At 36.3% G+C, this 11,783-nt stretch overlaps 1 protein-coding gene across 2 annotated transcripts in view; it reads right to left on the bottom strand.

Moving 5' to 3' along the window:
- Window positions 1-4,176: 4,176 nt before the first annotated feature.
- LOC140479039 (calcium-binding protein 39) overlaps window positions 4,177-11,783 on the bottom strand; it is a 66,733-nt gene continuing 59,126 nt past the window's right edge. For both annotated transcript variants that reach the window (XM_072572828.1, XM_072572826.1), the window contains exons 7-9: window positions 10,238-10,303; window positions 8,356-8,499; window positions 4,177-7,237 (exon numbers count right to left, since the gene is read on the bottom strand). In XM_072572828.1, coding sequence (XP_072428929.1) covers window positions 7,049-7,237; window positions 8,356-8,499; window positions 10,238-10,303 — 399 coding nt within the window. In that variant the 3' untranslated portion in view covers window positions 4,177-7,048. The remainder of the gene's footprint in view (window positions 7,238-8,355; window positions 8,500-10,237; window positions 10,304-11,783) is intronic.

The following is an 11,783-nucleotide window of genomic DNA, read 5'->3' as shown; positions in this document are numbered from 1 at the left end:
TGGCAGAGAAAAGTTACTAGTCCAAATATTCTTGGTGAAACCACAGGCAGGCAAGGAAGCAAGCAAACTGAAAGGAACTGACTCCCAATGCTGTGAGAATAATTCAAGCACACTGAAGAGCTGAGAGCTTGATTTAGAGGACCAGATTCATAATGACGTGATGGTTGAAAAGAAACCTGTGATAGCTGCATTATCAGGGTTGTTGTGACCTGTGCAAGGTCAGCGTGGCTAGCACTGACCTTAATGTCCATCTCAACAGAATACCAGCATCTCTGAAAGCAACTTCACAGCCACTTCTATCAAGTGGGCAGAGATTCTACTTACTGGAAGCAGAAAGTCTGTGAAATGATACATTACACCACACGAGAGAATGTGTGGGATTGATTGTAATTAACTTTTACCTTTTAAATGGAAATTTAGTTTGTCTATGAATGAATGAATGAAGTATTCATTTTAATTGGCTTGTTATGGTAAAAGTTTAAAAGGTGAAATCTTGCCCATTGGTTTTCTTTCCATTGGAAATGGGGACTTAAGTTATTAATTTCTCTGGGAATAAAGAAACACTGGTTTGTGCTCTTCTAGTGAGATAACTATTTCACAAGTATTTCACTGTTACAGAAGGTTAATGGTATTTATTGCAGGACACACAAGTTGTGACCATTTCAACCAATCTAGCACTTGACCTGCAATAGGGAATTAATATTCCTTAAAACTACATCAAGACAATTTGGAGGTAGATTGTGGGTGACTTGAAAACAATAGTTTGAGGAGGCTGTGTTTCTGTCACTGAAGAAAACAAATTAAATGACTGCCTACTTAATGACAAAATAAATATCTTCATTTCATAGTGCAAAGTGAATCATTTGATGATAAATGTTCTTAGTTTTTGTTCATTAGTATATTTATTCACTACCATCGTAGGATCAAGTTAAATATCAGGCAACACCAGGTTATACTCCAACATGTTTATTTGGATGTATAAGCTTTCATGTTCCTTTGGCACTCTGGAAGCTTGTACTTCCAAATAAACCTGTTGGACTATAACCTGGTGTTGAGAGATTTTTAACTTTGTACACCACAGTGCAAAACTAGCACTTCCACATCACATCTTAGGATCAGTTTCAGGCACTACTTACGGAAACGTAGTTATCAAGTGAATATAAACCTTGGGCGACATGGTGGCACAGTGGTTAGCACTGCTACCTCGCAGCGTCAGAGACCCGGGTTCAATTCCTGCCTCAGGCGACTGACTGCTTAGAGTTTGCACATTCTCCCTTTGTCTGTGTGAGTTTCCTCCAACAGTCCAAAAATGTGCAGTTAGGTGAATTGGCCATGCTAAATTGCCTGCAGGTGAAGGGGTAAATGTAGGGGAATAGGTCTGGGTGGGTTGCACTTTGCCGGGTCAGTGTGGACTTGTTGGGCCGAAGGGCCTGTTTCCGTAATGTAAATAATCTATAAGCCATTAATAATGGGAAAATTTCTAGCCTATTAATTCAGAGGATGGAGATAACGAGGACTGTAGGTGCTTGAAAGTTAGAGTCGAAGAAAGTGTGGATGTGGAAAAAGCACAGCAGGTCGAGCAGGAGAATTAATGTTTTGGGCTGGGACCCTTTATCAGTCCTGCGTGACCTGCTGTACTTTTTCCAGCTCGACACTTTCAACTCTAATAGTTCAGAGATCCAGGCTACTGTTCTGAGGACATGGATTCAAATCCCATCAGGGCAATTCATCAATAAATTTGAAATATAGTCTCAGTAATGACTGCAAAAACTACATTCAAGTCTTAATAAATTCATCCGCTTCATGTATATCCTTAGATATGGAAATCCTGCATCCTCACCTCTGCTGCCATGCATGTGACTCCAGGCAAATAGCAATGTGATTTGACTTGGAACTGTCCTCTGAATTGGTTGAACCAGCCAATAAGTTCATGGGTAATTAAGAATGGGCAGCAGTTCTGTCTTTGCTAGTTACATACACATCACATGAACAACTGAAAACAAATGCTGGAATTGAATTCTAATTAAGCAGCATGTAAGTCTCTGCCTCTAATGCAGGAAAAGGAGAATAAAAGTCCAGTTATTGCAGTCAATGGCAAAGGGGCTATGCTTGCTGCATAGATTTAGTAGCAATGCCAATTCATTTTGAAGCCATCTAAAGGGAATTTCTGGCTTGTAGGTGCGTATGTTTTATCGGTCTTATACTCAAAACCCAATACTGATTTTGTTTAGAGATTTTAACCAAAAGGCAACAGGAAACAGCCTACTGTCATAAATTAGGAAACTTTATTTCGGTTATAATTAGCTCCTGTTAAAACAAAGCAGCAACTTTACAAGCATACTTTGGCTCTTGCTTTCTGGTTCAGCTTTGGGTATAGATTGATACCTGGTTTGAGTCTATCCAATGGCTCGAAGCCCTTCCACTTCAGTTTGGAAGCAGGGTAAGTTCAAACTTTCTTGCGCATGCACTGATCATCAAAAGCGTTGCTTATTAACTCTAAGTCACAACCTATGATCAAATACAGCAGTACATTTGGATTGGCCTAGGTTAGACAAACGTTATTGCTAATTGGTTTAAAGAATTATGACCAAACTCCAGTTGGCTTTTAGGGGTGACGGACATTGATTGATCTCATCTTCCACTATTGCCTGACTGGTTTCTGAAGTCATCAATGATCCATGGGTCCACCCACCTAAGTTTTTTTCTATTGTCAGTTTATTAAACAGATATTCTTTGTTAAACACAAAAGGGAGGCATGTACAATCCGGGCTTGATTGATATCCTTCAGCTAACGTCTTAATCCTTGCTTAATTGGTGAGATTTCCATTAAATCATATTTGTCACTGACCATTTACTTTTTCCCTGGTTTTCCTTTTGCGTTGAATACTTGGAAACAGTTTATGTTGCCATAATACAGAAGACCAGAAAATATACTGATTTATACAAATTTTGATCCAGAGTATGAAGTCAAAAAGATTATAAAATTACAAACTTAAATACGTTGCTACAAAGATAATGCTAGTACAAAAGTTACATTTAGTTAATTACTATATTTCTAATATACTAGTTCAAGAACATGGCTGTGATTATGATTCAGTGATGAGCACTAACAGGCTGAAAGTATATTATTTGTCTCATTCAACCTTCAAAGTCTGAATCTTAAACTAAAGAGGCACTCAGCCTTAGAGCTCTAAGTTGAAACATTAAGTTATTCCTTTACTCTGTTCGCAATCCTATGGTATATTTTTATGTCAAATAAAGCTAAGTGATGTCATATGATGTTAGAATTAAGCAGAATAATGTTAATCAGTATTACTTTAATTTAGTTATGATTACATATACTAGGTCAATTATGAAACGTTAGTTTCTTGACTAATCCTAGAAGAGCAGTTAAAAAAAAAGCAGCCAGTTTGAAGAGTTCTCATACAATGAAGTAACAAACAGCAACTGTCACCTTTGACAGCAAACCACAATGACCTATATACACGGGATTAAGAAAGCGGATACTCCTAGCTGCTAAAGTAGGTTTTACAGGGCCAGAGAGCTTGTTTGCTGGTAATTATAACTTCAGACAAGTTAATTTGAGTTTTGTCCCATTCAACAATGCTTAACTTTTAAGGGTTTTTATAAGACATCCATGAAAACCGCAACATTCACCCTACAAAAGAGCATGGCTTCACTAAGAGCAAATTTAAATATCAGCATTTAGCTGCACATGTGCAGCAGCTAGAAACTGTTGTCAGCTTTACACAGTAATGATGAAAGCTGAGTTTCAACATTATAACTATGCAGATTCTCGGCTGCAGTAACCTGCTGGCTACGTCTGGAAGCATACTGAAATTTACTTTAGTGCAGCCTAATAGCCAGTTCTTTTTAAAAAAGTGCTTAAAGATAGAGGGCCCTCAGTTAAACTGCAGCGCCTGATGTTCAAATCAAATGCTGTTTGACCATCAGATGAGTTGCACAAAGTTGTAGGAAATCGAATTCTTCTTCCAAACCATACGTCAGATTGAAGGCCATTGTTTCTTCAACTTAAGGAAACTGCTTAGCAGAGAGGCTGAAATGGTGACAAATATACACGTTAGGTATTCAAAGCTGTTAACAGCTCAACAGCATTCAATATTGCAGTTTCCTCAAAACAATCACAATTAGAATTTGAAAATAAACACACAAACATTTGTATATTTAATCAAAATTTATTTGTATCCTTGGGGCCAGTCAGATCATCTGACATTGTTTTATGGGGAGACAGGACATATTTAGCAAGATTTGCTATTATAAAGCAGTCCTAATGATTCAAAAACTTATCACCCTGCAGAAATATCTTTGGAGGGCAACATTTCACAGTACTTGAAGATTCCAGTGCAACGGCTCCTTACAACCTAAGATTGCAGCATAATTTGAGTATATATGGCTTACAAACAACACAACTTACAAATGTTTAACCATACCCATGCTACATCTTAAATATTTATATATTTGGCATCTTCCTAAAGTGACCTCATGCTTTAGTTTTCAACCCATTTATAGTATGGATTGCACAACATATTACTCAGCAATGCATCGTTTCCAATTCTTAATATGTCGACATACTTGCAAAGCAGCCAGTGCAATAACTAAAAGCTTTCTGTAGTTATGCAGCTATCAAGTGACACATTAGCTACAGGAAAATAATCCCACAGGGTGTTTCTGATGAAACAAAAACAGCCTTTTCCAGATACATGAGAATTATACACGTATCCTGAACAAGTCTCTACTTGCATTAATGAAGGTGGCCTGAACTGTATATATACATAATAGTGACACTGAACGCAGACCTAAGTAACCAGGTGTAAAATGGAAGGAGTATTGATGAGTCAAATTTCAGCATAGCAGTAAAATTTGTCAACTCCTCGCAGACATTGAAAACAGTTATTTTAAGTTGCAGTTGTCGAGTTAAAATATTTTTGATATGATTTAGTGGACAGTCAATTAAGCTAATTTTGACAGTCACTCCATAGCAAGTTAAAATATTGACTAACGTTTGTATGCTATGGCTAAGTTCACAACAGTGAATCCCAATGCAACAGTTCCACAATCAGCAATGTAAAAAAGTCACTATTTAACATGCAACTGTCATCAGGAAAATATGAAGTGCCCACATGGTTTTAACATTGTGTTTTAAACTAGATTTTTTTAAAAAAAGCATGGGGGCAGTTTATATTGACATTTAGGTTCTTAAGAGTACAACATTTATAATATGCTGCAATGCATTACTCGATCAGAAAACACTAATACATTTCAAATGTTATCTGACTTCAGAGTTCCTCAAATTTAGAAACCTGCTGCACCGGAATCTAAAAGCTCAAGTACACTTCAAGGCAAGATCTAAAGTTATCAACTGGTTTAAAAAGAAACAGTAATACACCAATTAAATGCTATCACTTTGTTTGTAAGTTTATATTAAGAACACAAAAGCAAATAACTTTTCTGCAGGCTTATTTCAACCATTTTGTTAAAAACAAAAGTCCCAACTGTGGTATAATTGAATGCAGAGGGCTCACAAATAATGGGCATAAATCCAGTTTTTTGGGGTGGGGATGGGGAGTGAACTGGGGGAGGTCTTCCAGTTTATTCATTTGCCTATCCTGATCACAGCGGCCCAGTAGCAAATAGCATAAATACAGAATTGGCTTTAGAATGCTGTTCTACTGCAAATATTAATCAGCAATTTCATGTGATCAGCAGAAATATTCAAATAACATATCAGCATTCATATGCAAAACTCAATATTAAGTAAATAGTTAGACTAACACAATAACATTCTTCCGCTGTACAAATTAATCATTTTTAGAACTGAGCGGCCTAAAAGTTATGTACAAGGAACCAGCAAATCCCTCTAATGAAATGCAGAGTTTCAATGCTAACTCCCAAACAGAAAATAGGAATTAAAATTAACATAAGTAAAACATTTGAATGTGTATATACTTTTCAATTCTTGTAAATCAAACTGCCTGCAAAATCTATAAATCAACAAAAGGCCTATGTACATTCTCTTCTCCCCCAATAAGAACAACCCCTTTCCAACAGATTAATTCTCCTGAAAGTTACTTAATACATTAAGGGGGATAATCACATCCCTTAAAAAGAAAAACTTCTCACATCTACAGTTCTTTGCCAGCATTCTGAATTGTGTACAACTATGCAAAGAAATCTAGCTTGTAACACTACATTCTGAAATTACAGGAGGGGAGATGCAGCATTTCAACTTTCAATTTTATCAATAAATTTCCTAGCATTAAAAAACGTGTCACAGGTAGGACACACAATCCACTGGGAAATCTGTTTACAGAGCACCAGGGGGAAAAAAAATCGCTGTCACAATGCTGCAGGCTCGATTTCTTTACAGTAAACATGCATAGCTTTGCATCCTAGGAGAACTCTAACCAATAACTGATTTTACTCCCCTAATCATATTTGAATGGAGTTCACTTTTAAACCATTTTGTGAGCAAGTTCTACTAAATGACTTCAAAAAACATACACCATAGAAAAATGAACCCAACTAAATTAAATCACAAGTAGCGCACCATATCCATAAAGGAAAAATCAATAACATGGAGATCCAGCACTTTAATCCTTATGACTATGGTGTGTGCCTTTAAATGTTAGCATAGATCAAATCCATGACAAACACAGCACAGTTTGCAAATAAATAGATCTTATACCAGGCATGCAACCTCTGTTTTACTGTTGTTATCCTTTTTTCATGAACCATTCTAATTTCTAAAAATTTGCTTACATAAACAGAATTCCCTCTCACCTACGTTTAACCATAAGACGGTATGTTTACATTGAAGTTACTTTTTTGTCATTGAAACAGTCCATGTTGTGCTCTAATGTGCAGGAAAGCAGCAGCTAAATTTCATCTTTTTGACTTCAAAACAAAAAAACAAAAACCGTTCACTGGACAGCAGATTAGCAGTAATCCATAAGAATCGAATAAGGGTGCTTGATGTTCATTAATAGACAGCAGTTGCTTAAGTTGCGTTCTGTTTTATAACACAGCTTTAGGATTCCTGGGGTGCTGGTCTCTTTAGATCTCGGATTTGTTTGACCAAGTAAGTCTTCTCATCATTGAATTGTTCATCTTCGGTCCTGTCATTCTGGAATTTGCTGAGAAACTCTATCAGCTTGGTCTGGTTTTTCAGCAAGATATCCAGAATTGGCTGAGTTTTGTTGGGATTGGCCACAAACACCTAGAGAGAACATAGACATTACATCTTTGTAAGAAAGTTTTCAATAAATATACTTAAGTCTTTAAAAGTAGTGAGCCTTTATACACAGTGTTAATGCATAGTGATTATTTGCTAAACAGCATTGAATCTAGGACATGTCTTTTGGAAAAATTCTTTCACAGGATGAGGGAATCACTGGCTAATGCCAATTTTTTAAAATCATTAAATGCCTGCAAGGAGTAGCGATTTACTGCCTTCTTGAAGCACTACAATTCACATTCTGTGGGTACACGGCTGTGAGGGAGTTCAGGAGTTTCACTCATTATAAGCAAAGGAACAGCAGTTCAGTTCCAAGTCAGGATAGTGTGCTTGGAGGCAAAGATGATGCTTCCCCCTTCATTTACTGCCCCCTTGTCATTTAGATGCCAAATGTTGTGGTTTTGCAAGATGTTGAAGAAGCCCTAATGAGTTACTGCAGTGCATTCTGTATATAGTACACATTGCTGCCACTGTGTATTCATGGTGGAGGGAGTGATTTTTTTAAGCTGTTGCACGGAGGGTCAATCAAGCAGACTGCCTTCTTCTGGGTGGCACTGAGCTCCACCCATCCAAGCAATTGGAGAGCATTCCACTCCAAGCCGGACTTGTCCGATGCAGATGGTGGGCAGGTGTTGCAGTCAGGTGGTGAGTTTCTCACTCTAGAATACAAGCACCTCATCTAATATTAGGCATGGTCATAAAAATTTAGTTTGAGAGGTTAGTAGTTCATTGCTAAATTTTAAAGCTAGCCAATAAAAAAAGTCTTCTTTAAATAAAAAGAAAACGAATATGGGGCAATTTAACCTACTCTGCCAGTAAAGAAACTGATAATTCAATTCACAAGGCTAGACACTTGGAATCAAGTAATCAACAAATTGATAGCAATGGAGTGACTCAATTTTGGTGCAAATTCTAAGTATTTATAGTTTTAGTTTACACTTCTGAGAAGTGACAGCACTTCAACCCTGAAATAGACTCAATAACATCTTACTCCAAGATAAGAGCAGTATCACAGAGAAGTTGACACTTAACATTAATTATGTCTTTCACCTTCTAGCCTGCTGTGCTCAGCCCCTGTGAAAGGTTACATGTACTAATACCTTAAATACATGGAAGGCCTCAAACTGAATGTTGCGGCTTTTGTCTCGCAGAAGATTCATCATGAGCTTCAAGTTCTCTGGTTTGCTGATATACTTTGTCATTATGGTGAAATTATGTCTATCCAGTAGAAGCTCTCCAAGTAGCTAAATAACAATGAATGTTTAAGTTCAGACAAGTTACATTATAACTAAATAGAAAAATTACATCATAAATGCAAAAAGATTGACAAAAGGGTTCAATGTTTACACTTGTCACAAAATGAACATCAAACAAGTGAATATAGGAAAAACATTTTACCGTAATACGCAATTTTAATTTTTATGTCATCTTCTCTAAATTTAAACACCATCTCTTGCACTGTTACAGACAGAAACAAATCCTCAAGATCCTGCCATTATGCTGCTGCTTCTTCCTCTAAATTTCTCTTTGCTCATTGTTTGCCTAACCTTTACTTAAAATCTTTCAATTCCAACACAGGTATACTAGTAACTGAAAACGTAAAGTGATGGGGCAGCACTAATGTAATTAGCCTTAGTCTACAGCCATAGGTTTCTTTATCAATTAAAGACACAGAATTGTTTAGGTATAGTTTCATGGACACCACTCTGCAAATGTGTGGGGTGAGGCAATAAGATAGCCTCCACGAGCTATCATATTATTGAACCTCTGCTATCTTGCTGCGTCATGCTCCAGTCACCTTGCCAATCCTCTTAAATATTCCCCCTCAGAGCGATGTGATTGAAACCAGGAAGCACCTCCACTTGCCAACCCCAAGGGACAAGTAATTATTACATCAGCCCACTTCGAACTCCTCTCAATACAATACAATACATTTTGCAATGTGCATTTTCATTCGATTTTCCCCCAAATTCAAAATTAATGCTACTTTTATTTTGCTTTCTGCTCAATGGCAAAAAGCTGAGTAATTCTGCTCAATCAGCAATTATAAAGAATAACCTTGAAAGATGAGCCTTGCTTAAGAGAGATCATATTTTTCATGGCAAATTCTGGACATTCCACCCCCTTTCTCTTTAATTTAGTTACTGAAAAGAACATGTCACTCGGACTGCAGTGAATTGTTACAGTCAGTGAGTGAAACGTTTGTATTACGTACTGCAAGTATTTCAATACATATGTCCAAATTTTAAGGACAGAAATTATTTGAAGAAAACAGGAACAAGTTGCAGTGCTTGTGATTACTGGTCAGTTACTGGTCATAGATGTAACCTAGCTTAATGTAGCTTGATGTAACTTGGTCAGAGTATTGATCTGGATGATTTTTCCAGTTGCGTATTTGCACCAAATTAGTTAAAGCCGACATCAAATGTACAGCTTTTTATTTTCCCTGGATGACCTTACAATTCTCATCATTATGGACTAAATCAGAAATTGTCTGCAGATGCAACTTGAAATATGACATCATTGAATTTAGGTTAAGCAATTTATGTCTGGTCGTGTGAAATAATCTGAAAAACTACTGTATGGCCTTCCTAATGAGAACTGGGACAAAAGCCCATTTTAGTTCACCACATCACCAGCCAGTTTTGAGAAATGTAGGCGTACAAGTCTTGGAGTAAGGAATTCATTCCAAACTTGAAATCAAGTCAAAACACTGGTCTTACAGTCTTGTTCATAGGATTTGGGTGTTGCTGGCTCAGCCAGTATTTATGGCCCATCCCTAATTACCCTTGAAATGATGAAGAAAGCTGCCTTTTTAAACCAATGCAGTCCTGGAAGTGCAGGTATACTTCTATTTGTGGCATAATTGTAATAAGTACAAAATGACTACAGTAGCACATTTGAAGATGATTTACTTGTCACATATGTTAAACTTAATTTTGAAATTATACTCCCACATTTAAAATAACACTTTTGAATTACCTTCAGTGACTGTCTTTTTGTGACATAGTTTTCTGAATGGAGTAACTTTTCATATTCACTGAAGAACTAAAATAAAAAAGTTTTCACAATTATTCAATCAGTTTAGCTGTCAAGCTTTCAAAATTAAACTATGTAATTAACTACTTTACAGAATTTCCCAAACAAGCATAATATTTTTGAATTCAATTTTATGTCACACCTGATTTAAAAATAGCAAAAGAGGATTTTAACAAATGCAGGAACACTTTCTCAACTCAACTGCAAGTGAATTTTTGCAACTTCTTTGTTATGTGTTTAATGAACAGGACTGCCAACTCTCAATGACTCCAAGAATGCGCTTATTCTATTTACAGGTGATGAAAGCAGAACGGTCCTTGGAAATTTGAAAATTTACAACAAATATCAAAATATGACATAGGATATGATGCATTTTTAAATTATTTCTTTGCTTCTCACTAAAATTGAATTATGACGATTTTAAAGAGTCACATCTATCAATTTTGCATGTTTGAGATGAGAATTATTTGCACATGAAAAGGTTTTGCTGAAGATCAAATTTTAACCTATTACAGAAATGCAAATCAAAAAGCTGTGCCATTCAGTCAATCAACAATAAACCAGTAAGAACAAAGCAATTTTCCTATTTCTTTAAATTATGATCATGGAATGCTGTTTTGGATTTGAAGTAACAAGTCAAAACAGCATTCCATGATCATAATTTAAAGAAACTGGAAAACCACAAAGCTACTCAATGAGGTAGTAGAATAGATACAAGGAAATGTCACTAGAGGGCACTCCCATGTAATATTTCAAGTTTACAGGGAACTTGAACCATTGAAACAACTTTCCCTTCACATCGAAGATGGTTTTCACTGGAACAGTCAGCCAACAGATGCAGCATCCAACAACTTTTCAGTCTTTCAGGTTGCCTTTGGAACTTTCTTTGGCTCTGTTAATTTTGCAGATTAATGTTCAATGGAAGCTATCAATCTACAAATCAATATCTATTCAAGATAATCATTACAGAATTCTTCTTGATGCACACTGTTCTCGTACTTTACATTATTATTCAGTAGTGCAGATCATTCTTGTGATCAAAGTGCTTTTAGCCAACTAATTTCCTTGCTTCTTCTATTGATACTTATGTTTAAAATACCAGCAATCAATATGCAAAGCACACAACCAACCATTACTTGCACAGATAAGATGTCACAAAAACAATTAAATGAATCATTCGCTCATCTAGGAATAGAAATTGTGCAGTGCAGTCAATTTTCCATATTGTGCTATTTAGAATAATAGCATGTTTCATAAAATTACAACTATTGAAATAATTGAAACTAGGAATGACATGACTTTAAAATATTTAACAAAGCACAAGCTTAGAAAAGCAGACACAGACATAGGCCAGATAGTCAATTATAGATCCAAAAGCAAAGGCCTTTAATTTTTTTTTAAAACATAGAATGTGAACACTGAAGGAAAGGTCAGCGTTTGTTGCCAATCGCAATTGCCCTTGAACTGAAAGGTTTGCTAGGTCATTTCA

This window comes from Chiloscyllium punctatum, chromosome 6, assembly GCF_047496795.1.
Source record: "Chiloscyllium punctatum isolate Juve2018m chromosome 6, sChiPun1.3, whole genome shotgun sequence".
Classification (NCBI taxonomy): Eukaryota; Metazoa; Chordata; class Chondrichthyes; order Orectolobiformes; family Hemiscylliidae; genus Chiloscyllium; species Chiloscyllium punctatum.
Note: the sequence above shows the minus strand (reverse complement) of the source record. Positions and strands in the feature narration are given on the sequence as shown.